General features: G+C 36.9%; 2 protein-coding genes across 4 annotated transcripts in view; both read right to left on the reverse strand.

The window, feature by feature from the left end:
* Positions 1-465: 465 nt before the first annotated feature.
* Positions 466-7,474, reverse strand: LOC149935466 (cytochrome P450 2U1-like). Its single transcript, XM_090181176.1, has 8 exons — positions 7,212-7,474; positions 6,999-7,126; positions 6,020-6,126; positions 5,657-5,958; positions 5,140-5,252; positions 4,824-5,079; positions 1,453-1,640; positions 466-1,389 (listed from the first exon to the last, which is right to left on the reverse strand). The coding sequence occupies exons 1-8, from the start codon at positions 7,472-7,474 to the stop codon at positions 1,199-1,201; spliced, it is 1,548 nt and encodes a 515-aa protein (XP_090037302.1). The 3' UTR covers positions 466-1,198.
* Positions 7,475-12,414: 4,940 nt separating this feature from the next.
* LOC149935467 (IDLSRF-like peptide) overlaps positions 12,415-27,299 on the reverse strand; it is a 55,658-nt gene continuing 40,773 nt past the window's right edge. Inside the window, exons 1-9 of one of the 3 annotated variants that reach the window (XM_090152794.1) lie at positions 14,770-15,396; positions 14,629-14,690; positions 14,285-14,538; positions 13,637-13,722; positions 13,495-13,555; positions 13,233-13,427; positions 13,022-13,169; positions 12,849-12,953; positions 12,415-12,563 (exon numbers count right to left, since the gene is read on the reverse strand). In XM_090152794.1, the coding sequence (XP_090008920.1) occupies positions 12,516-12,563; positions 12,849-12,953; positions 13,022-13,169; positions 13,233-13,427; positions 13,495-13,555; positions 13,637-13,722; positions 14,285-14,538; positions 14,629-14,690; position 14,770 (960 nt within the window). In that variant the 5' untranslated portion in view covers positions 14,771-15,396 and the 3' untranslated portion in view covers positions 12,415-12,515. Of the gene's footprint in view, positions 12,564-12,848; positions 12,954-13,021; positions 13,170-13,232; positions 13,428-13,494; positions 13,556-13,636; positions 13,723-14,284; positions 14,539-14,628; positions 14,691-14,769; positions 15,397-17,879; positions 18,175-21,551; positions 21,705-27,299 lie in introns of those variants that run through there. The other 2 variants (XM_090152795.1, XM_090152796.1) reach the window with 2 other exon arrangements.

The following is a 27,299-nucleotide window of genomic DNA, read 5'->3' on the forward strand; positions in this document are numbered from 1 at the left end:
TCCGAGGAGAGATTGAATTTTAAACGAAAATCTGGCCAATGTCCCCCCTCCCACCCCCCGCCCCTACCCCTGCCCCTGAAAGAAGGAAACTTCTTTGAGCCCCGCACGCGCCCGCCTATAGAATTCAAATAGAATGCTAATAGAATATTTTACCGGAGTTCGAATTCCTAGGAAAAAAATATATTCTTCCCAGAAAACGTTTCGTCGTTATTTTTAGTTATAGGTGTTTCCCACAAGAAGCCCGTTTAGTAGAACTTCGATAGAGTTCTTGGAAGTATTACGCTATTTTCGATATAAAGTTACCATAGTTTTACCGCGTGAAAATAAAATGGTTTTTCGTCGAAAGTTATTTTCGTAATTCTTGGCTCGAATACCGTCACAAAGCAAATGAAACTTTAGGAATTAAGCGTAGGCCATTACGTGGTCCATAATTAAAAAAAAACACACTCAAACATTAACTGTATTTAAAGTTTTTACTAAGTGTAGCGTTTGACATTATTTACATTACATCCGCTATTAGAATACCCAAAAAAAAACCCAGGCCATTAAAAAAGTCACCTTCAAACAGTAACTGTATTTAAAGTTTATACAAAGTGTAGCATTTGGCATTGTTTACCTTACATCCGCTATTGGAATATCCAAAAAAAAGGCCATCGAAAAGGTCCATTTAGAAATATAAACGAATTTTAAAATCCCCCGGTGCCATAATCCTCCGGGAAAGTGCTCAAACATAATAGGATAATTGAATTCACGCATTTTTTGAAAGGGCTGTTCTACAAAAGTAGATAAAGTTACCTATAGATTCATTGTATCGATCGACTCGACGGAGTCGCACACCTTAGGCTGCCCCCTATCGGCGCGTCCATTCCGGATATTTAATTTTGACCTAAGCTAGTATACGTTTCTTACGTAAAAGAAAAATAATCATAACATCTTCTACCACTCGGTTATACTAGTACTTACAAACGAACTTAGACAAACAACTGTTGGACATTCATGAGCAAGATGTCACGAGTTGCGCGTTCAGCGTCCTTATTTCAAACGCAGTTGAGCTTTTCGATTGGTGGATAATCGTTAGAAGTATCGTGAAAAATTAACGATTTGTTTACCACTCTAAATTAGAAATGTAAAACTAAATCTGCAATATATGGAAGACGAAATGTCATACGACAACGATAACGGAACTTAAAATGATAATTCAGTCGCGATTAGTAAGAGTGAGTCGCAAATTTTTAGGATGAGAAGTGATATGGGTAATTCCTTTCAGGTCCTCAGTCGATGGGATTCTATCTCCTGCCGGAAGCGTCACGTGATATCGTTGCAAGATCGAGGCGTAGTAGAGGAACATTTCCATATTGGCCAAACTCTGACCAGGGCAAGCCCGACGTCCTGTACCGAGTAAGTTCATTCTTACAAACTGAAAGATCTTTTGTTTCGCGTCAGCTGGCTTACCCAATGAGAAAGAAACGAACGATTCCGATTTGATCAAGCTCGTGCCATCCTCGTTCAACATTCTTTCCGGTCTGAACTCTTCCGGTTTGTCCCAATAGGAAGGATCGTTGTGTATCGCCCATAGATTGGACACGACCAGAGTATTGGCGGGGATTCGATACCCTTTGACCGACGTCTCTTCGTACGTGCTATAACGGTGAAGAGTTTTAGAGGGGTTTAGCAGAGGCTGTGTGGTCAATCAGCTAACTAATCAGCTAGGCTAATACCCAAGGCACCACCCTAGGACTAAGTCATCGAGCGACTTTTAAAGCCTTTAATTCAGGTGGCCGGGAATTTTTGCGATTTATTAGGCTTTGTGGGATAAAGCGATTTTTAAGTGAAAATCATGGATTTTGTGGGATTTTTTACCCTAAAACTTTTGCTTTAAATTAGTTGAAAAGCACTATTTCCGAAAAAAATATCATTTTTACCTATTTGTGTATTTCTACCTCTCCGAGGGGACTTTGTACCCTAGGAGGGGTTATACAACCACCGTGTCTGTCTGTCTGTGGGTGGGTCTGTCTGTCAGGCCTGCGAACGCGTTCGCATTTTCGGGGCAAAGGGTAATCACTGCGTACCCAGTTTCTTAGAATCAGGGAAAAGGTTTTTCCAAAAGCGTCCTCTTTTTGTCATTGGTGAAGTATAATTTTTTAATCGGCCAGGATTCGAACCCGAGCCCTCTTGCACGACCACGGATACAGTTACGCTTCACTGAAAATTAAAAACTCTTCCGAGGAGAGGTATATTTTGGCTTGCCAACTTGTATATTATCGCCTTCAGATTTTTGTATTTTATAATATTTTTTTTAATATAATTTTTTATTCCGCGCTAACCTACGAAAGTAGGAAATATTTGGAATGTTTTTTGGAATGAATGAAAATTTGGTAACCGGACTGCGGGATTTTCGCTCCTCAAGCAATGGCAACACAGAACACTCTAGAATTTTCAAAAACAACGTCGGGAGTCCCGTGAACAATTATAACTTTTACTTTTCACGTTAGAATTTCGGAGTCGATTATTTAACAACTTCAAAATGACGCCATATTTCTGTCGTATAAAAATACTGATCATTATAATTTTCCAACTCAACAAATCGGGACAGAGTTATGACAACGTATTATTTATCTAGCAGAATACTTGTTAAATAGCGTGAATACGTGTTTGAATTGAAAAAGTCTATTCTTTGTACAATTAAGACGAATTTGGCCAACAAAGAGAGACAATTGGGGTACACCCGGGCTCACGAAGAAACAAATAATTGTATTCTAACAACAATAATACCCATACGTAACGCCTATTATAGTACTGTTCAAATGATGTTTTTAATTCTTCGTGTACCCTGGGTTAGCGGGAGGTGCGCGAGCTGTTAAAATTCGATTGCAAACGTACTTGATTTAGGGCTGTGCGAGTATTGGTTTTAATAGCCAATCGAGTCGGGCACCGAGTATCTGAATTTTTTTTCGTCGAGTATCGAGCATTGAGTTGGGAATATTAATCTAGAGATCCAATCAAATCTGCTCCCCGCGAAACAAGTTTTTGAAAATTACGAATGTGCTGTCTCCTCTAAAAGGACGCGGAAACGTTATCATATGACCCGTGGCGCCATCCATTATTTTTGAAAAAAAAATATTTTTGTCGGAAAACGCGTCTTATTTGAACGAATCATTGAGAGATAGACGGCGCCACGGGTAGAATGATAAAGTTTTCTCGTCATTTGGGAGCAGACGGCAGTATTCTTATTTTTAAAAAAATTGTTTCGCGAAGTACTGAAATCCGACGTTTTGATTGGACCTCTAGATTAATATTCCCAACTCAATGGTATCGAGTCGGGTAGTATTTTGGTCGAGTCGGCTAATCGAGTACGCGATTAAGCCAAAAAATGCCTTTTTTCGAGTAGTCGATCGAGTTTATTTTTCTGGGTAATCGAGAAGTTGGTGACTGACTGAATTTTCTTTAATTATTCATAACGGTATACTTGATTATTCATAACGGTATACTTGATTATTCATAACGGTATACTTGATTATTCATAACGGTATACTTGATTATTCATAACGGTATACTTGATTATTCATAACGGTATACTTGATTATTCATAACGGTATACTTGATTATTCATAACGGTATACTTGATTATTCATAACGGTATACTTGATTATTCATAACGGTATACTTGATTATTCATAACGGTATACTTGATTATTCATAACGGTATACTTGATTATTCATAACGGTATACTTGATTATTCATAACGGTATACTTGATTATTCATAACGGTATACTTGATACTTCATAACGGTATACTTGATTATTCATAACGGTATACTTGATTATTCATAACGGTATACTTGATTATTCATAACGGTATACTTGATTATTCATAACGGTATACTTGATTATTCATAACGGTATACTTGATTATTCATATCGGTATACTTGATTATTCATAACGGTATACTTGATTATTCATATCGGTATACTTGATTATTCATAACGGTATACTTGATTATTCATAACGGTATACTTGATTATTCATAACGGTATACTTGATTATTCATAACGGTATACTTGATTATTCATAACGGTATACTTGATTATTCATAACGGTATACTTGATTATTCATAACGGTATACTTGATTATTCATAACGGTATACTTGATTATTCATAACGAATTAGCGATTTAAAAATTGATAATTCATAGGTAAGTTGACTGATTAACTGTATTTAACATTTAAACTACTAAATTGATACGCAAGTAACCTAAGCCAAAACCACCATCCAAACTCAAGGAGAAGAAAAGCCAAAGTGTCCAAGTGACGCTCAAAACCAAAACTAAAACTTAACACCAGTTGAACGAGAAATTGCAAAATCGCGCAGCCGCACTACGGAACGATTGTTGAATGTCGGTTTTTCACCGTTCAATCATTGTTTCACTCCCTTTCCATTTCCCTCTCTTTCAGTTACAAACCTATTCTAATATAATAATTGAAATTATGGCGGCGGAAACACCAAATAGTAAAATACCCGAACATGATGGGAAAAATAATAAACCGACGAATTCAGCAAAGCGGCTTATTCGAGTATTCGATTACCAGAGTATTGTATTTTTCTTAATCGAGTTACGAGTTCGGCTACCCAACCTAAAAAAATGTCGAGTACGCGCGCAGCCCTAATGTTTTTGCGTTAACCGGAGAACTGAAAGCGCGCTTACCTCAAACGTCTAGATACCCCCGACGTGGTTATTAAAATTTTTAGAGCGCTCTGCTTAACCTCAATATAGTATCGTTACGTATAACTGTAAGATTAGATATAAACAAATGACGACGTACTATCGCAGTAAATTGATGGGCACGATGGTCCTCCAGCGTTGAGTCTCGGTTAAAACGGCCACGGTGTAGCGCATTTTGTGATGATCATTCCATTCCGGAGTTCGGTCTCTTCCAATAACTTTGTCAATTTCCTCCTGAACTTTGCGTTGAACATCGGGGTAAATGACTGTGGCCAAGAGTGCCCACTCGACAGTGGCTTTGGTCGTCAAACTACCGGCTCTCAGAAATAGACCCAGGTTTCCGCTTAATACGTCCTCTATCAAAATCGGAAATACCCCATGTACCACGCGTCGAAACGGAAACGGGAAAAACTTACTTGAAAAAGTACTTTTGTCGGAATCTGGACGTTCATTTTCAATCAGGAAACTGTCGATGTAGTCCCGGGAACCGTCGGAATCCAAAGATGCGCCGTGTTGCTCAATTTCCTTCCTAAACACCGTGGACATTTAAATTTCAAATCCAATAGCAATGTACAACTATACCCATTGAGTTGGGAATATTAATCTAGAGATCCAATCAAATCTGCTCCCCGCGAAACAAGTTTTTGAAAATTACGAATGTGCTGTCTCCTCTAAAATGACGCTAAAACGTTATCATATGACCAGTGGCGCCATCCATTATTTTTGAAAAAAAATTTTGCCGGAAAACGCGTCTTATTTGAACGAATCATTGAGAGATAGACGGCGCCACGGGTAGAATGATAAAGTTTTCTCGTCATTTGGGATCAGACGGCAGTATTCTTATTTTAAAAAAACTTGTTTCGTGATATACTGAAATCCGACGTTTTGATTGGACCTCTAGATTAATATTCCCAACTCAATGACTATACCCACTGATTAAAATCGGAAAGTCGCTTGATCAATTGCAAAGCTCTCTTGTAACTGGACATGGGCATGTTGATGATGATTCTCTTGGCCCAGGGAAACAGCGTATGGGGGCTCAGCTGAATATGAAAGTCGCTGATATCCCTCAAATAGTCGTCGATCACCGTCCTTCGCGTATCATTGAACGGAATGTGTCTTCCGAACAGCAAAAACCCAATCACGTTGGCGGTACTGAAAGCCAGAAGTCGGTGAAACTCGGTCGGACCACGATCCGATTTTTCAAATTCTTCGAAAAGTGTTTTCATTTCGTTCTGATTAAAAAAATGAAATAGGATTACGAATTGAAAAGAGCGTCGTAACCCGCTGACCTACGCGAATGACATCTTCCATTCGTGTTTTTCCAAAGCCCAGGTTTCTTAATACTTGTAGGGAGAAGCGTCTTTGGTCCGTCCATTGTTTCCCCACGAACTGTATCAGGGCTGAAATAATAACGAGCCGACATAAATTAACATTTACGACCGGGGAAAAGCAAAAAGATCGTAAAAATGGAAGGCTATCTGGGAATATAAATTTGCCTCCCTTTCATTATAGGGACGGGAAGCGAGGTTCCGGAAAGCCAAAGAGAAGGAACACCGCGCTCCCTTAAAGGGGTTGTAAATATCCATTAAGGTAATACTGGTCACCGAAACGAAAGAATCCACCGAATAAAATGAAGTTTTCTTTAAAGGAGAACTGTCACCACCGTAAAATTGGTTAAAAACCATTTAAATGGATAGAGGACGTCCGAAAATGGTAATACAAAAAATTTCAAGTTAATATTATTATAAGCAACCAAATTTCGTGTTTTATTCCCCCCGACTCGAGAATCTCAGAACGGCTTGGTTGAATCTACCTGCAGCGCCATCTCGTGAACGAAATATTTTTTTCCCTGGTTTCATCGTTTTTCGGTCGGAACTGTCGTCTGCTACGACATTCTCTTTAACCTAGTTATATTGGTAGATTGTAGTTAATCGTGTTTTTAATAAGCCTTACACGCCGCCTTTTCTCAAAATTTTGCCGCTTCATTATTTTGGCGCTGCACGTAGGTTCAACCGCGATTTCTGAATTTTTTGAAGCCGTTTGATGTAGGTTGCGGAAAAAGTAGCGTAACTTTTTAAATACTTTTCCAATAACTACAAAATTTCAGGGACATAATTATTAATATATTTTCTATCTTTCTGTAAAAAAACCTCGTAAATTTTGGTTTTGGTGACAGTTCTCCTTTAAAAAGAAACCAGGTTGATTTAGACCGGAAACAATTTAAACTGTCATACGAGAGAGCGGGACAAGTTGGACAAAGAGTTCGACTTACATCGAGTGTTCTTGGCAATGTCAAAGGGAGAATCCGGAGGTCGACCATTTAGGGCGTCCTTGGAGTACGCTTCCTTCAGGGCGTCGACGTCGTTCAAGACAACGCAATATTTACGGCCCAACATCAAACTATAGGAGTAAAAAGATTAAGTTACCCGAAAGAGTGAACCCGAAATTCCCCGCGGGTTGAAGCTAACGATATAAAGAAAATAACCTGTAGACTCCTCCGTATTTCTTCTTTAACTCCGCCAATTTCTCGTGCGGTCTGGCTCCCAGGAACGGATAGTACCCTAACAACGGCACCCCACTCGGTCCCGGTGGTAAGGGCAAGCCATTAGGGCTCGCGGAACTCGGTCTCTTGGAAAATATTCGAAAGCACCAAGCCACCGACAAACTCAAAACGGCCAAACGAACTAAAAGTCCGATGAAATTCTCGGAATCGCCGATGGCAACGTCGAGTAGTACTTGACCTATCATCTCGTCTCTTTCAAATTCCAACTCCGATTTTTGCCCAAAAAAATGAAGTTTATCCCGGTCGCTTTATCTCCACAAAATGGCCCGAAGACACGATATTCACTATTTATTTTGAATGGAGAAGTAGAACAAGTAGATCCAGTTCTCTTAAATGGCAAAATATTTATCTTAACAGAACCATTGGATATGTAAATTACGCGATACCGTTTAGTCTGTCAAACGTATGTCCCTGAAGCCCGAAAAGCTTATCACTACACTTGAACCTTCAAATTTAAAGGGGGAGAAAGATTTTTAAATATTTTGGACGTAAATTTCAAATACAATATTCAGAAATCACCCTTTACCACCTCTTATCTGGATTTAGTAAGATCGTTCGAATTGATTGCCGATACTAAGAACTCTACTCGAACAACCTCTGTTGCCAACTATGGATATATTTATGTTCATAGCTCGGTACTCAATAGATAATCACCATAAGTAACGTAATAACAATAAGTATGACAATTCAATTTTTTTAAAGTTAGTTTTCTTACCAAACATTTTTTCGTTACTTGGATCGTTCTTGGTAGTTGTAATAATTTAACAGGGGGCTCTGCGCTTAACTAAACCATGATTAACTGTGAAAATTAGTTCGTTGATAATTTTTCCTAATTGTCACACTTATTATTGTTATGTTGCTTATGTCATAACCAAAAATATCTTCCGTCGTTGCAATCCGTATTAACCGCGATTCGAGTATAAAGATATTCAATATTTATAATAACGTGAAAAATAAACAATTTCATCAAGATAGGCACCCGTGCACCCATAGACAACTATGAGGCTGAATTAGATTACGTTGTTTTTGAATTAATATATACAGGGTGAATAATTCAATTTATAAAGTTTTTCGGGTCATATTACGCTGAATATTAACATAACTTTTGTTTCTGGTACGTTTTCATAACATGTCACTTTTCAAAATTACGTATATTTTAACAAGAGCTATACAGTCAACAGCTAAATAAAAAATCTGTGATTATTTTGAAGCGATGAAATGAGAGCTGATAAGAAAAATTTAATATTTTTGTCTGAAACAAAACCAAATTTGATTTGTAGAATTTATATTGGCATGGTACATTTTGTTTCTCCAATGACGTGGCTAAATACTAAAAACTCCGTGGACTTATGAGGGAAAATAACGACCAATTAAAATTGAGTATTATTAACAACCCTTTTTTTCAAATTTGAAATCTAAATATATTTTATTTATAAATCTTATTTATCAAAATCGCAGTAAATTGGCCTACCAAAATTAAATTTTAATTTAATTTCCTCTACCGAAACTGTACTCAATAACCTCGCGACAGACTATTATTAACCGAAATCGTTCAGTGTCGTACTTATTTTTATTACGTTACTTATGGTGTTCCCCATATACCAAGAATTTCAATAAACGGGATCGTCGAGAGACCGGTATATCACGTTGCTATCAAACGAAGCGAAAATAAAATTAATGATTTATATAAAAATTAAGCGCGTTCGAACGAGGATAAAAATACGTGAATATCATTTTAACTATTGTTTCGACCGTGTTTACAAAACTAGTTTTGATCGAGTGCCAATTACGATGGGCTATTTCGATTCGCCCTTCGCGGGAGCAGCTGAGGACGAGGCCAACGAACCAGTTTCAATCGAAGAAGCTACGACGTCCTGAATCGTTTTGTTCTTTTGAGGGAAACGAGAAAGCAAATAGTACAAGCTAATTTGAAAGAACTCTTTCGATAATTAGGGCCTTTATATAACCTTTCCGACTACGATTGAACTATCAATTAAGCAATTTTCGAAATCTTCTCTATTCAGGAAAAGCAACGTTACTGAATGAATCTTTTTCTTCAAACAAAACCCACTCGAATTTGAAAAGATGCTGAAATATATATTATTATATATATAATACCTACAATATATATTATATATTGTATTATTATATATATGGTATACATTATATATATGATATATATTATATATTATATATTATATATTTTATATTATATATTTTATATTATATATTATATATTATATATTATATATTATATATTATATATTATATATTATATATTTTATATTATATATTATATATTATATATTATATATTATATATTATATATTATATATTATATATTATATATTATTATACAAATTCTTTGAGTGAAAAACTAAGATATTTAAAGGGAATCAAACCCCCAACGTGTTCTTTACGGAAGACCTCCACAATTGTAGGGATTACCTCTGCAACAAACCACTAAGCAGCGTCAATAATGTCAAAAGAGCAGGAGCGGACAATATTGGAACACTTTGGGATGTGACCAAAATACTAGAGGTTATATTCCCTTTAAAACTCATATTTTTTAAACATTTCTGTCCCACTTGGGGAAATTTGGATATGGATGAAAAACAGGCTAACTTCTCCAGGCCCGTAGCCACGGGGGGGGGGGGGGCATTAGGGGGTCCCACCTGCCCCATCAATTTAATCTATTCCCCCTCAAATAATATTCTTTATATGTAACTATTTCTTAATAAAATACAAGTTGTAGATTGTCTGCTTCAGAAAACAAGGTTTTTTATTGTTGAACACCAAAAACATTTCACGGCGCCACTTATGTTAATTTTCGAAATTAGGTAACGAAAAAATTGTGCCCCTAACAAAAAGCTACTGCCCCCTTAAAGAAATTTTTCTGGCCACGGGCCTGAACTACTCGTAAATATGAAACTTGAACTGAATTTGACATTGTCCTTCACGCATTAGTATGCCAGCGGGTCACCTTTTTCGGATGCTCTCTTCTACGATCTAGCGTCGTTAGCAAATTTTATTTCAAGGTGCTGTTACATAAACGAATATATTTAGTAATAGAAGTCTGTATAATCGAAGCTAGTGAGTCTTGTCAGGTGCTTAAAGGGCTACTTAATAGTTAGTCCTACCTTTCAGATATACAAATCAAATTCTCGCGAGTCCTTTTAACGGATTTAATTCGATTCTGCAGCACTTTAAGTCGTGTACCCCAGAAAGAAGTTCATTCACTAAGATGCCAAGGAAAGTGGCCGAATGGAAGTTGAGTACGCATTGTTAATTAAAAGAAGTAACTACTTATTTCATTAAACTAACAAGGAGACGACCCGAGGTGTAACTCACCGATTTTGTTCAAACTCGGGCGTTTGGTAGACCTTCGTGTAACTTGAAACACCCTAAGGGGAAATGTCTCCATAGACAACCGTTTTGCCATGGCAACCAAAAATATTTTTGACAACACAAAAGGGAAGTTTTCCCATTGAATTAAACATGGGAATCTAACCAATTTTAAGGGTACCCCCTGTAAAAATTTTAATCAATTTCGAACTTATTGATTATATTTTTATTTATATTTAATTTTTTTCAGGGGGTACCCTTAAAATTGGTCATATTCCCATGTTATATTCAATGGGAAAAATTAAATTTTGTGTTGTCAAAAACATTTTTGGTTGCCATGGCCAAACGGTTGCCTATGGAGACATTTCCCTTTAGGGTTTTTCAAGTAACATGAAGGTCTACCAAACCCCAGAGTTTGAATAAAATCGGTGTGTTACACATCGGGTCGTCTCCTTGTAAGTGGTTACTCAAATTCTTTGATAGTTCTAAAGGCGAGTTGCATCTGAGCAACCATTTCGTCGTGCGTAACTAATTGAATTTCAAATACAAAACTGAATTACAAAGAATTAAAATTACACAGATAGCATTATTTATTGGGTGTTGGTCCATTTGATCGAAAAATATGTGATCGACAGTCGATCGTTATACGTTGCAATTGATCGAAATTCCATTTGATCGAATCCCATTTGTCATTTGTTTCATAAGATCGAACCTTCAAATGATCGAATACTATTTGATCGAATTCAAAAGTATTTATAGTACCAGTTGGTATGTTTTTATTTTACCGAATGTCAATATGAAGTGCAGAAGGAATAATGATGGAGTAATTCATTGCTTAGGTGCAGAAGGAATAATGATGGAGTAATTCATTGCTTAGGTGCAGAAGGAATAATGATGGAATAATTCATTGCTTTAACTGTATTAAGCCACAAAGATGAAGAGATTTTTACTTTATACACTATATGATGGAATTTTTATGACATCAACGATAACGGCCCGTTGTTTTTGATATATATAAATAGGGTCAGGTTAGGTTAGGTTAGGTTAGGTTGATGTACGCGCGCCGTAGGCGCGTATGCACCGTTGCCTTTTCGATTTACTCCCAAAAACTAGTAGTTTTACCCTACAGTAGCTTTCGATCAAATTTCGTTCGATCAAATGCCATTCGATCAAATGCAATTCGATCAAATGGAAATTCGATCAAATGGGACCCGTTCGATCATTTGGGAATCGATCAAATAGACTCAAACCATTTATTGTGTTGTATCCCAAAAAAAGGTCCATCAGAAGATAGATTCAGCGAATGACCTATTTTGGTTTTAAGAAAATAAAATAAATATTTTTCCAATCTATATGTACGTATTGATTTACATTTGGTAATCAGTTGTCATCTCCAGCTAGTCCAAGCGGCCCCGTCAGCAAATAGGAGTATGGGCGATTCGAGAGTTAGAGTTTCGAGGTCAAAAGAATCAAATTGCCGCGCCTTTGAGTCTGCGTACGGAATATTCAACTGACCCCTAAAGATCTTTCGGACACGTTCTTTTCTCTGCTGGACGAATATTTCATTTTCGATAAACAGCTAGTTAGAAAGCCTTATCTGAAGGCACCTTTTTCCCAATGGTACGAGCCGTTCGACGCCTATGTTCCAACATTACCAATATATTTTCACTTAGTCCCAAAAAAGAGTAGCTCAACAATGTCCGTAAACAGACGGAGGTGGATCAAAATAACACTGACAACGTATCGCTTTCAAATGGTTCCAAAGTAATTTAAATTTGAGTTTTAGAAAACAAAATATATCTTTATTATCAGCTACATGCACTACAAAAATAATGAGGAAAGGGTAATATATTATATTGGAAATAAAAATTTGACGAATATTCATTGTAATCGTGGAAGGGACCCCGTCTTGACGAATGATATTAGCTCCTGAATAAACCATATTTGTAAGATAAGTAATTCGCATACACCTAGTCACCTTAGGTAGTAATTTGATTTAAAATTTTGTATGATATTTTAAAATAATTTTAATAAATTATACACGGAGGTTTGTATTTAGTTAAAATTAATTTTTAGCTGAAAATATGATTATTGTTTTTTACTTGACCAGACCTCAACGCGTATTTTATTAAAATAGAACTGAATACAATTTGGAACGCAATAATTGGAGATTTATTAATACCCAAGGTCACTATTGGTTTATTTGGAGCATACCTGCGTCAATTTGTACTCTTTCAACCTGAGGTCCGCGGCTATCGAAAAGTGATCGCTTTTAGGTAATACCGTGTAGTACACTGGGACGTTCGCTTCCTCCAAAAGCTACAATCAAATTAAACAACAAAGGGTGGTCAAATAAAGAATGAATGTCCTCCTAAATTCAGTTATACCTTAGTGAAATTACACGTTTCCTCTTTGAATTTCGGAGGTTCCCATTCGCCGCAAGCGAGAAAGATTCCTCTGGGACTGCGCTCGTGACAACGGTAGCCGATGATCTCTGGCGACACGATGGCTGGACTGTTCCTGATGAGCATCGCTCTAAGAAGGCGACCGACCAATCAAGACCAATTTAACTCTAAACCCCCCGAGAAAAATGTCTACCTATCGAACTTTGTGTCGGATCCCACGAAACTGGTGTTGGCTAACGGTTCCAGGTTAAAGAGACCGGAAATGAGAATCAAACCCTCGATGGTGACTATGTCTTTCTCGTTGGAAAAATCGTCCAGAAGCAGGGCTGCCGCGATCAACTGGGCGCCGGCTGAGTGGCCCGAAACGTAGATCTTACGACCAGGCTTACTGCAATTTTCAAATCGATAACGTGAGGGGAAAATAGAACAAACACGTAAGAACCAACTGCACTCACACGTGATCTCTGATGGCACGAATGGCCGTCTTAACTTGACGAACCATGTCATCGAGAGATACTGTCAAATACAACAACGATACAAATGTCACAACCGTGTACTTCGGTAATCAATCCACTCTGTACGTAAAAATAAGCAGACCTTTGGGCGCCAAGTCGTAGCCCACAACGGCCACGCAGATGCCGGCCTCGTGGAAGGATTCGATGAACCAGGCGGACATCTCGCGACTGCAAAAAGAATCGCGTCAATAGGCGCTAGCATAAATTATTCATGTCTTGTTCAACTTGTTAAAATGTTCCACGCGCTCTTTAATATTTCAGCGTTTTTTTTATATTTCAGGGAGCACGCGCGAAATCGCTCGAGCCCGTTTACGCTAAAATATCAAGACGCACGTGGAACTTTTTAACAAGTTGAATAAGACATAAATAAAGTTTATGCTAGCTAGGATCAACAAACACAACACCCCACACAAGGAGAACGCAACCCGTCAAAAGTCGTGGATTTTCTTGTGTACGTTTTTCATTGGCTAGACGCTTTAGCGCCTGCTGCCGTCGGCAGGGGAAAATTAGGAAATTGTCTCCCCCCCCCGCCCGTAAAACGTTCAGCGTAAAGGCTCGTGACGCTCGTCCAATGAAATTCGTACACAACCCTTCGTTAGCGTGTTTAAAGGCTAGCTGCGTTCTCCTTGTGTTTGTTGCTCCTAGATGCTAGCGTCAATTCCGTTAGGAAAGCAAAGAAGATGGAGATTGGCGGCCATGATATTAGGAATGCGATAGAGAAAAGGCTCACCTTCCTTCGACCCAGTAACCTCCGTGGACGAATATCAAAAGAGGCGCTCTTTCCGGCAAGGAACCGACGCCGTACAAATCAAATTTCTGCTTCTCGGATTTCCCATAGGGAACTTGCAGTTGACACTGGACATGACGCCGGGCGGAGTCGCTGCATTCCAACGAGATTTGACAATAGCGGTGCAACACGGACAGACGACGCTTAATGGAAAACTCCCCTCGGCTCCACAAACTGGGCATATATTGGACGTCCAACTAGATGACGAGAAGGAATACGTTTCATCTCGACCCCGTTTTGAGACACCCGAGCTCCAAATTTAAACGTAATAACAAAAGAATACCAACTTCGGAGAAATTCTTGTCTCCGATCGAAATATAGTTGATATCCATACTTCTGTCACGAGGCACTTCGAGCAAAAGACAAAATTAAATATCAATGACAAATTTCAACGCGTACTGGTCTCCCTTCACCTATAAACTGCTTACTTTTTGAAAAATTTCGCGAGTTTTATTATTAAATTAGAATATAAAAAAAGTGCCGAGTTTTTGTGGTAAATCCAATTTTGTTTAGTTCAGAAGCGAGTAATTTGAACGGAACACTCCATAACACCGCGCGGTTGCGTTATGACTAGTTTATAGTCCGTTTCAACCACCACTACCTAATACAACCAGAAAGCAGGTGGCCACTTATCGTATTTGTATATTGTTTCGGGAATTACAGTTTTTCCCCGCTACCTTACGTAAAGACTAAACAATTCGTCCAAATTTTACCTTGAAAACAATTTCGCGAAACTGCCACACGCGACGGGTATTATAGCGAGCGACAAAACAAGAAAATATCCAGGCGCGTCAACTCGTCGTAAAGCTCTGAGGGACAATGAGCTCCTAATTGGGCCACGGAAGCCTGTCTAACCGCCGTTGTCTCGGATGAATATACTAATAAAAACATAACGGCGTTACCGAGCGCCCATCAGAACCGTAATGGTTCCACGGAAGATACTTTTTAAACGCGCCAATAGTTAACATTCAAAGTACATTACCGAAGAAACTGGTTTTGTCACTAAAAACCGCGCTTCGGGCTAACTTAGCTTTTTTTCTTTGTCGACGCCATGTGATAATCCCTAGATGGAGGTCAATATGAAATCTTACAAGTTAAAATCGAAAAAAATTGGGGGCGTCATTTCGCTGTTCGAACCGATAACTAGGGAGTGGTACAGACTGCGCCGTCGCGAATCGATTACGACTATCAGCTAAGACTAGGGTTCGATCTCAGTCGATAATATTACATTCGCTCTAACCTGACAGTAGATTCGCGATATATAACGGTTACGTCTGTACCGCTCTGTAAGCCGCCGTTCGAACTGACTGTCTACGCGTATCGCTCTCGCGTACATTCTTTTCGACGGTTCTCATTCATTATTCAAGGACACGCGATTCGGCCCGTTTTACACTTTATATCGTTTTATAACGCGTATAATTTGCAACGCTTTTTAGTTTTGGTTTAGGTACAAAATTAGAATAACTACACACGTACTACCTATTGTGTATTGTGGTAGAATGATTTTTTTTACAGTTTTCACGAGACAACACCAAGGATAAGTAGCATTTGGTATTTCCCACCCATTTTTATTACGCGTAAAATATACTTTTTAAATATGTGTCGATGAACGGGTTTTAACGGATAGGAAATGAAAAAAAGAATCTGTGTCGATTTATTAATTATTGAACAGTCCATAATTAAATAGTAAATGGGTGAAATAGGAAGGCAATGATTTAATCTTTAATTTATTTCACATTTTATTCCAACGCTAAGAGTGATATTCATGTACGCCTTTTTCGTGTTTAACTTGACGACGCTTTGCCTAGCCGAAAGAAATAAGAACTTTTAAAAATTATGATTTTAAAGTCAGTAGATTTTTCGGAAAAAAAACCAAGGGATATTGGGCGTTTCAATCGTAACTTTTTGTAAAAATTTTCGTTTAGTTCCTACAATGCATTAGCCTTAATATTAAACTTAATGTCATCCCAGAAAAATTTGTGAACAAGCTTAATTTTCTTTTTATTTATACATTTGGTCCAATATTTGACATGTTAACATACTCATTTTCCTTTTTTTCATCTTTTGGTTTCCGCATATTTTTTTATTATTTTTTCTCTTGATACTCTTGTTTAAAATACATCTAGGCAAGCGAAAAAATATATAATATATCACTACATGAAGTATATATATCTTTATACGGGATTTATCAATTCTTATTTCTTTTAAATGGGAATTTCATACTACAATTGGTTGGTTTCTTTGTTTTCGACTAATATTACGGTTATCGATTTTTGTCAATGATATTATTCGAAAATATTTCATAAATAATCGAATTCTCGTTTAACTACACCCGAATTAGACAAATAAAATTTAGAAGCAAGATTATATATATTTATTTTGTTAAACTGAATATCGTTAATACTGATGACGTCATCTAATACCGGATGTTACGTCAGCTTTCCTAATTTGATTATCTCAGCAGGTTTATAGCATCACAAGAATTTTTATTTCGATGAGATACTATCTAAATTTTTACGTTTTTTTTGGTTATTTTTTTAATATTGAAGTATGGTAGTTTTAATGTGGGGGGTCTTAAACGGGTTTCCAAATAGCAGCTAAAAATCGATATAGAAGGACGCGCTCTTTTAAAATATATATATTTTTTATATCATACACAACTAAGGCTTAACAATCCCGGAGATTTGGCTTGTTACGTGTTCTTTGGTACAGCGCATTCGACGCGTAAAAAGCGAATTTATAAAATATACAGGAAAACGATATTCTTTGGTTTTCAAACTATACAGCCATTTACAATACGCGATAGATTATAACGGGATTTCTTCTATTTATAACATTAAAGCCGTATTGCCGTGTTCATTTCTGCAAAACGCCAACTACATCTATGCATTAGTATCGCGAAAAATACTAAGTTTTATTTTTAGTCTACGTTATGGATGAAGTAACGTTTACCCCGCGTCGCAATACGGACTTAATGTAATTACATTTAATAGAAACAGCCAAATCCCTTCAATTTAAGAACGACTATAAATCAAATATATCTAACACATTTCAACTTTAACGAATTAACGGGAAATAAACTATTTTAAATTTAACAATTCACTTAGCTTTGAAATTAACTTAAAAGCTTAGCGTATAACTTAAATGACTAGTTCGGTGTAAGGTAGCGAGGGGGTAAAGTTGAGTAATACTTTTATCAACTCGCTACCTTGAAACCAAACTAATTAGCCAAGCGTTATAGCTCCCATATAACGTAATCAAGCCCGCTCGTCGCATCCGCATCACAGCTTTCAAAATTCATCTCAAACATCTATTTGCTATATAACATGCCGGGGATAATTTCAATCATTAATTATATTTGGTTAACAGAAACAATCGAGATAGGGTGGGGTACAAAGCTAGGTGCGTATTTTAGATAGAGTTAAGGGGGAATGCTTCATGAATCGTTTAAAATCATTCATTTTAGAAATCATTATGATTTTTATCTTTTTTTTTATCTACGTGAATAAATAAAAATGTTCGTTTGTATCTCCGTATGTTATATTTTTTATACATTTTTGTAGAATTCTGTTAATTGGTTTTGGTCATTTGTATCTAAAGGGGGTGGGGAGGGGGAATCACCGACCGTACGTCGGCCGACTAGTCCATGAATCCAGTGTTGACCAACTTATCCAAGAAGAACTTGACGTCCGTCAGTTCCGAGTTGCGGATACCCAGCGACTTCAACATGGAAACGTCACCGGACTCGACGGCCGTGAAGACGTTTCGCAAATGTTCCAAGTCAGAACGCATCAAATGCAGCACTTTGCCGAAATCCTCCAAAGTTTCGCTCTCTTTGTTGGTTAAAAGATAATTATTAATATAAATAAGTTGAAAATAAAATATACATTGAAATACGTGCCAACAGAAAACAAATTACTAATAACATAAGTAACATAATAAACATAAATTAAGTATGACGCAGAACGAATTCGGTCGTGGAGTGATACGAATTCGGTTAATGATAGTCTGTCGTGGAGTGATAGCGAAATAGGAAGTTTCCGAACAGGAAACTCGTCCCTTCTTACTCTTTCCGTTGGCAAAATAGTTGGTTAGTTTGATGGCAAGAAATACGAGCGTACACGTGTTTAGGTTTGAAATTTGAAAATAACTAACTTCTGAAATGGAGCCAGTGTTTATAATAGTTATTTTTATCTTCCGGTTCAATAATTCATCATTATTTTCCAAAAGTAAGCGTTATTTAACTTTTGAAAGCATTTAAATATTTAATAGGCCTTGGCAGGTCCTTCATAATGGCTGCCGGCGGACCGTCGCCGAGTTCACGGGCATCCTCAAAATATTAGGAGCAGTTCGCGGAGAGTTTTCAGTCCGTCGGTACGTAACAGGGGCGTAGGAACGTTCTAGAAGTTGGAGGGGGCAAAGTGAAACCAAAAGGGGTCTGGAGAGTGGTTTTGAACTTTTAATGGAGTGTAGCTTCTCCGAATGCATTTGTAAATTTTTCTACTATATAAATTGGCGGGAAAAGACTGAAATTTAAACACAGTTGAGGTTCTTTAAGCTTTATATGCTTTTAAAATGATAATTTGAGACTTGCGAAGATTTCAACTGACCAAAAAGTTGGAGGGGGCAATAACATTAGTTGCCCCTCCCAGTAAAATTCTAGCGAGAGGCATTGCCCCCCTTGCCCCCCCTGGTTCCTACGCTCCTGGTACGTAATGGATTACGTTGTCCTTGGCGAAACAGACTATCATTAAAAAATTTGCATTGAGTGAATAGGAAGTGTCATACTTATATTTATTAAGTTACTTCTGCTAATAAGCATGCGGATTTTGTGGGTGCAGTATTTTATGTTGTAATATACGTTTTGTTGGAGTGAGTAAACACTAGCCGCGTTCTAATAATCTGGTTTATTCAACGAGCGAACGCCTGCACCTACAACGACGACACTGAGAGGTCGTTAGCCTGGAATTCAATTCGGGGGGATTGGAAATGCTGGGTAGAAAATATATATACATCTTATCTAAGCCATCACCGTCGAGAAAAATGTTTTTGGCATGGAAATCGAAACCGAAAAATTGTCACTAGGAAGAGGAACTTTCAAGAAAAAAAACCCTCAAAATAATGAACGGGTTTTTGAAGGCCCGCCTTTCGATTTAATAACATATCATAAAAAGTATAAATCGAAAGAAAAAGTGGACTAAAAAGCCCAAAAGGCAATTTTGAAAACTACTGGTTAAATTATATAATTATAGACGATAGAGAACTATACGAACTATGTCTCCGTAAATTTAATTTAAAATTAACAACGTAAAGTTAATTAGTTTCTTATAAATTGTTTCGTAAAAAGAAATTGAATTAAAGAAATCACAACAAGAACTTGTTATTTTTTCTCGGGGAAACTGAATCTAATTAGTCGACACTATAGCTATATGAGTCAAGTAGTGGAGCGGTTGGTGGCTAGATTAAGAGAACAGCAAATTAGCCTCGTTCGGATTGACATCGTATAGAGACACCGATTTGAAAATAGGCTCAAAAGTGTAGTATAAACGAGTCCTAATGCAAATTTGCAGAAGCGGATATTTAAATCGCCCTGGGCCAAAAAAGGAAGGACGAAAATTTTAAGTGCTCTAATGGAATATTGATTTTTTTATATTTTAAATTGTAATTCCCGTATTGTTAATTTAAATTTGCTACAATAAGTACGTCTAGGAATAGCAATAGTAGTTCCTCATTTAAATTAATATTATAAAATATACATTGTATAATAAAAAAGATGCGTGTATTTATACTTACTATTTTGAAACGAGCAACGAGCATTATGGTCTAGTTTTACCAGGTTACGAGGGGGGGGGGGAGGATAAACATCACCAGCATGTGTTTAAATTTTAAGCTTTAAAGAAACAATGAAGTACCGAGCTGATTGTAGGTTATAATAAACAGTATAATATATTATATTATAATTTTGTGAAATAATAATAATACTATAAATATAAATAATTAATATCAGTATTAAAATAATTATACATAATATTAAAAAAATAATTAGTATAATATATTATAATAAGGCATATAAATAGTGACCTTAATAGTATCTTTTATATAATAGTTCTAAGCTAAATATGAAAGAAAAATAAAACGTATCATAAAAAACGTTTACTTTATATAAGCGTATACAAATTATATAAATTATTGGGTACGTGGTGTCCAATTAACTTTTTGATGTTGGTCATCGGAGCGCGAATTTTAGCAAGGCTAAATAAAACGTTTATTCGGGACTAAGATAAAGTGCGCAGTAAGGTAATAAAAACGAATAAAAAATTACACCCTTCGAACGAAAACTTCAAATCACTCGAAACTTAATCGAAACAATTAAATACCAGGAACGTAATGTTACATACGGGGTAGCATACATCATAACAATGAAGATGATTCCGACTATTCTGAAGATGGCGCCACACAACACTATGGAACTTTATATTTAATAACTGCACGCGACGCATGCTTGGTGGCACGTTCCAAGATGGCGCCACACAACACTATGGAACTTTATATTTAATAACTGCACGCGACAAATGCTCGGTGGCACGTTCCAAGATGGCGCCACACAACACTATGGAACTTTATATTTAATAACTGCACGCGACACATGCTCGGTGGCAAGTTCCAATGAACACCTGCCACCGAGCGTGCATCGAGTGCCGCTATTAAATAGGAGCGTTGTGTGGCGCCATCTTCAAAATAGTCGAAGTAAAAAATCTTCATAAAAAAAGCAAACGCATACATAAAATCCGCTCATGGACATGCGATCATATTTATAGTATGTCACGCCTAGTAAAAACATAAATTTATATTAAAATACCTTCGAAGAGAAGAATCTAAAGTTCTGTCTATTTTGCCTATTCATTTATGGGCCATGACTAAAGAATTCATTTAACGGAAATGGACCGACAAACTCGCATATCTTTTCGTCGTCTTCTAGTCTTTATTATTATCAAAATTAGGGATTTTCAAATCTATGCTATTTGAACTGTTTATGGCTCACCATCTTAGAAAACTGAAAAATGACTATTTACCGACGCACTATTTTTCGACGTTTTTCGGTCTTTGCAAACGCGCACGTTTTTAGGAAGTTCCAAAGAAAACGTAATTCTTCCCATCGAAGGGTTTTTTTAAAAAAAAACATTCGATAAAAGAAAATGGTCAAACTCACCGGACAGAGCCACTGCGACTTGCTGGACACCTCCCAACGGAGCCAAAGCATCTCTCGCCTTTGGGCCGAAGAGTTTCTCCAAGTAATTGGGTCCGTGGTTGGAAATCAACGTTTGCAAGAAGTTCAGAGTCTCTTCCACTGGGGGTCGTTTGGCTGCACCCCGAAACAAGAAACTATTAATACGCTATTTTTGGTTAAAAACTAAAATAATTGTTTATTATTATCAAAAGTACAGTTTGTTTTAGTTAAATCTACGACGCAACTAACAAGCCAAACCAACTGTCGAGAGCTTTTGTTCCATTTGTTACTGGAATTTTTAGTGGTTTTTACGCACCAGCCCTAAGAGATTTATTTGTGTGTACTGAGCCCACGTACAGTGTAGCCGATGCCGTCGTATTCCACATAATGCTCAACAATTAGGCAGGGGCGTATTGACCATTAGGCAAAGTAGGCACGTGCCTAGGGCGCCATTTTTCTAGGGGCGCCAAAACTCTGATAAAGCCCCACGGTCCATGTACTTGGCTTGCCCCTACTCAAAATAACGCCGAAAAGGTTTGGGGAAACTAAAATATATTTATTTAGTTATTAAAAACCGATACCCCCCTCCTTAGCTGACCAATGCCAAGGGGTGGAAAATTTTCTGTGCCTAAAGGCGCCGAAAGGGTTAATCCGCCCCTGCAATTAGGTCTAGATTGGTCAGTGGTATGTCAATCGAAAACATACATTGATAGCCCTTTATACATTATTGAAATCGAAGCCCATCATTTTTCTATTTTAGTGGTTTTTGGCTATTTTCATCTTAAAATCTACATACTTTTTTTTAAATTAAGAGCGACTTGGTTGAATATTATATTTTTAGTAAGTATAGATCATTTGTTACAATTAATTTTTTTAAGTGAGATTTCTGGCCAATTCGTGGGACCCTACAATCCGCGTACGCACTATTGTCATATTTGATTTTCGTGCCAATTTATACAGGAGCAATCTATTTCATTCGCATTTCACTACCTTATTCCCAAAACCAGGTAACTCGAAAAATTGGGTTTGTCTAAAATTTAATTTAAATTAAGGTGTTCGCGTTTTGCTACCTTATTTCCAATACCAGGCAACGACTGTTACGATTATCTAATTTTTTTAACTACGTTGAAAGTTAGAAAGCATTGTGACAAAATTTACGGAAGTCATCGTGTCACCCAATTTAAAGTCATTCATTTTCCGAATTTAGGAGTAATTAATATATCTTGAAAATATTTTCTATCTAGGTTATAAACGTTTAACACGCACCTTCGAAGTTGCTAGTTTGTGCGATTTCCACGAAACCGCACCGCCGACGATGTAAATTTCCACGAAACCGCACCGCCGACGATGTAAAATTCCACGAAACCGCACCGCCGACGATGTAAAATTCCACGAAACCGCGCCGCCGACGATGTAAAATTTAAACAAGATGTCACCGACATTTAATTACACATAATCCCCCTGATGTATGAACCATATTTTAATTATAAAATTTAAATTCGAACAAATTTCCAATCATCTTGTACGTTAACGTAACCAACCCAAGAGGAATTTTATCGAAAAATAATTTTTCGAATTACCTGCTTTTGGAAATAAAGTAGCGAAATGTGAACACTTCAATTTAAATTAATTTTTAGACAAACCGAATTTTTCGAATTACCTGCTTTTGGAAATAAAGTAGCTAAATGTGAATACTTCAATTTAAATTAATTTTTAGACAAACCGAATTTTTCGAGTTACCTGGTTTTGGAAATAAAGTAGCGAAATGTGAACACTTCAATTTAAATTAATTTTTAGACAAACCGAATTTTTCGAATTACCTGCTTTTGGAAATAAAGTAGCGAAATGTGAACACTGGAATTTAAATTAATTTTTAGACAAACCGAATTTTTTGAATTAACTGGTTTTGGAACTAAAGTAGCGAAACGCGAACCGAATTTTTCGAATTACCTGGTTTTGTAAATAAAGTAGCGAAACACTAACACTTTAACTTAACTTAATTTTTTAGACAAATCGAATTTTACGAGTTACATAGTTTTGGAAATAAGGTAGCGAAATGCGAACACTTTAACTTGACTTAATATTTTAGACAAACCGACATTTTCGAGTTACCTGGTCTTGGAAATATGGTAGCGAGACGCGAACACTTTAGTTTAAATTGATTTCCAAACAAACCGAATTTTTTTAACTTACCTGGTTTTGGAAATTCAGGCACCGACACGCGAACGAATGTTTTGGAGTTAGATGGCGCCTGTATCAATTGGTACGAAATTGAAATACCGCAATAGCGCGTACGTGGGTTGTGGGGTGCCACGAATTTGCCAGAAATCTCGATTAAAATTAAAATTTCTTAATGCAACCGAAAACTTAATTCACAAATAATCAGTACTAACTAAAAATATAATTTACAACAAAGTCGGTCTTAATTTTAAAAAGTCATGTACATTTTAAGTCGAAAATCGTCATAAATCAAATCACCAACAATTACTAAAATGGGTAAATGCCCCACTTCCTGGACCCCGATCTCTCCAATGTTAGAAATGCCGGCGAGGGCATGGTATTTGCAATTGATTGCCGTATCATGTGTCTTTGTACGTCTAGAACCGAAAAATCGTGCGAACACCGGCGGCGGCGGCGGACACCATAAGTGAAACTAATTAACACAAATCCTTTAGGATTGTGTGTAAAAAGGTTTTACGTAGGGATATTCAATAAACGCTAGCAAAACTCTATTTATGTCTTATTCAACTTGTTAAAAAGTTCCACGCGCGTCTTGATATTTTAGCGTAAACGGGCTCAAGCGATTTCGCGCGTGCTCCCTGAAATATAAAAAAACGCACGAGCCTTTTACGCTAAAATATTAAAGAGCGCGTGGAACATTTTAACAAGTTGAACATGACATGAATAATTTATGCTAGCGCCTATTATTTATAAGCAATGTTTTCCTTGTATAATAGTTTTTAAAACTCAGCAGAAACCTGTGAAGATATATTTCAAGCGAATAAAATTGGAACCAACTAGATTAAACAAAACCTGAGCATGGTATCCGGAGGGCAGGAATTTAGTTCTCCCATACACCGCTTGGTGTCGTTTTATGGACTATGACATTCGGGGGCAGCCAATAAAGTTGAATAGCAAAGGAGAAACGTACGTCAGCTTTGGCGCATATTTAAATGTAAATAATCAATTACGCTAGTAATGAACTTAAATTTGTAAAATTAAACCATTTTCAAGTTGAACACCGCGCTGACCTAACTGCGCATAAACGTCATAGTAATACGTCATCCCTCATAGTCCATAAAACACCCTCAAGCTACCACGATTGGCGTTATTAAACCGAACCATGCACAGATTTTGTTTATTCTAGTTGGCTATTTTAAAATCTTTAAAGTCTATGGTAATAAAATAATAACATATTTTATATTTCTGATATAACTTAAAACTTTGGCATTTTCTTGGTAATATCAATAAAGTTTCGCTTCGATTGCTTTATGTAAATTTTGAATTTTTAATAGTGGTCACGTGACGGTAGAACTCTCATTTAGAAAATAACAGTAATTTAACAGGCGAATTTTATATTCCAATTTCGACGGTAATTCCTCTGAAATATGTATATAGCGTAATGGTTTGACTTAAGAGATAATTTGATTTTTAAGACCTTGGAATTTTAAAAGAGCCTATTTTAAAAGATAGTTTGCGCCCGACGCAAGAAATAATTTCATTATTCATAAGAAGCGGGCCTTGGTATACTCGTAATGGCTCTACTAATCCGATTTAAAATGCTTTGGGTACACATAAGCTCAGTTTCGCCATCAATTTTAGAAACAATTTTGTTTACTCGTGGCAAAGAAATCTCGAGAGCATATCAAGCTTTCTCAAATATTAACGGATAAATCAACAGTGTAAGATTAAATATATACCAACTGCGTCATTTCGAAAAACCCCATTAAATTCGTATTACAGTTTACGAGAGGTAATACGCTTAGATAATTTCGTAGGGGACAGGGAAAATAAGATACTGTTAAAACATTTTGTAACTTTATCAAGAAAACTTCTGGTAAGATCGAAAATGATCATATCAAAATACAGCAGAGCGGAATCAGCGTAAACATTGATTTATTTCAATAAATATAACCCGGGTGGTGACCACTAAAAACGAAAAATGAAAAATAACTGAAAAACGTTTTTAAATTTAAAATTTCTATGGACCATTCTTCGTGCAGGGGGACATTTGCTAGTGTAAAATTGATTGACCTTGAACCATGTCTTCAAGGTCATTCAAAACCTATTTCGAGAACCGTTGGGTTTACGGATTTGGTTTCAATTAGAAAGTTGTTGCTCGCCATATTATTAGTTCAAATAACTTTGATTTGACCACCATATATATATATTATGGTCTATAAAGCCAAATTAAACTGCGCGTTAAAACCATGCGTTTACGGATAAGCAACCAGCAATGTACAGGACTCTGAGAAGGAAATTAGTGAGTTGCATCCCTCGGTAAGCCGATTTGTTCCCAGATTATCGTGTTATTTTCTTCAGTCCAAGCAAGATTACCGGAAACGGGAAACGTAAACGATTCGTCTAAGTTTCGATCAGGCCCTCTTACAAAGAGCACCACTAGAAATGGAGGAAGCTATTTGGGATCAGGGCACGATGGCTGATGACTACACGAGGGGTATTGGTAGATTGTTGAAATTTTGTCCTGAACTAACGTAATTTTGGTCGAAATGCTTTGAAATTGCCACCAGAGATAAAGTACTAGCCTGTCTAGAGATGATTACATTTTGGTGGTAATTGGTACAAATTTTGGTGTTATTTTGGGATTAAATCCAATTCCCTTTGGGCAGTACAGAATTGAATAAAAAGAAGAATAATTAAAATGTGCTTCTTTAAGTGACAAATAAGATTTTGCCTTCTTAAGGTGTTTTTTTATATCAAACGGATGAATTCTGGCTTTAATTTAATTTTGGTTTCAAAAGTCGTAGTTTAAAATACTTCATTCTCAAGCAATATTCTGTTTAAAGGGGGACGGCCAAGCTTTTCCAAATATGGCCTTATTTCCGTAGTAAAAGATTAACAAGACGTTCAATATACTAACACGTACCTTTTTTTGTCTTGAAAAAATAGCTTTTGGCCCAAAAAGTTGAAACGAAAAATAACGCCAGTTGTTTGGGTTTGAATTTTTGCCGCCATCTTAGGGGCTGCCGCCAGCACCCCTAACCCCGTATGAGCGATTTGCGAACCATCCTAACTTTTAAAATCGCGCAATAGGCGGTTAAATAAACCCCTCTCCGACTGTCTTGCCCCCCTGTTGAAAAATGCTGCCAGATCCATGCATAGAAAATTATCAGCTTTGTTAGTATAAAGAGAAACCATAGACAAACCAGTTATAAGTCCAGTTGCAGCAGCACAAACTCTATAATCGGCGATGGATGATCTTTTATTTAAACGCCTATTTAGGCTTAAATCTCTTATAACTGGAACGCGCCGCGCAAAACAAATTTTTTGCGTCTTCAGCAGCGCGCGCTTTTACGTTGTTTTTCTGTCTCACCGACTTCTCACCAGGTGTCGCGGCGGACGCGCGCTTTTCGATTTCCCGAAATTGCTTTATTTTATTAAAAATTAACCACTCAATATTTTTTGATGCGGTTTTCGCCATAAATTTTAGTTTTTAATGGGTTATAGGGCTATCTAACTGGTTAAAGCTTGACCGTTCCCCTTTAATCT

Source organism: Leiobunum rupestre, chromosome 7 (assembly GCF_980474605.1).
Source record: "Leiobunum rupestre chromosome 7, qqLeiRupe1.1.hap1, whole genome shotgun sequence".
NCBI classification, from domain to species: Eukaryota; Metazoa; Arthropoda; class Arachnida; order Opiliones; family Sclerosomatidae; genus Leiobunum; species Leiobunum rupestre.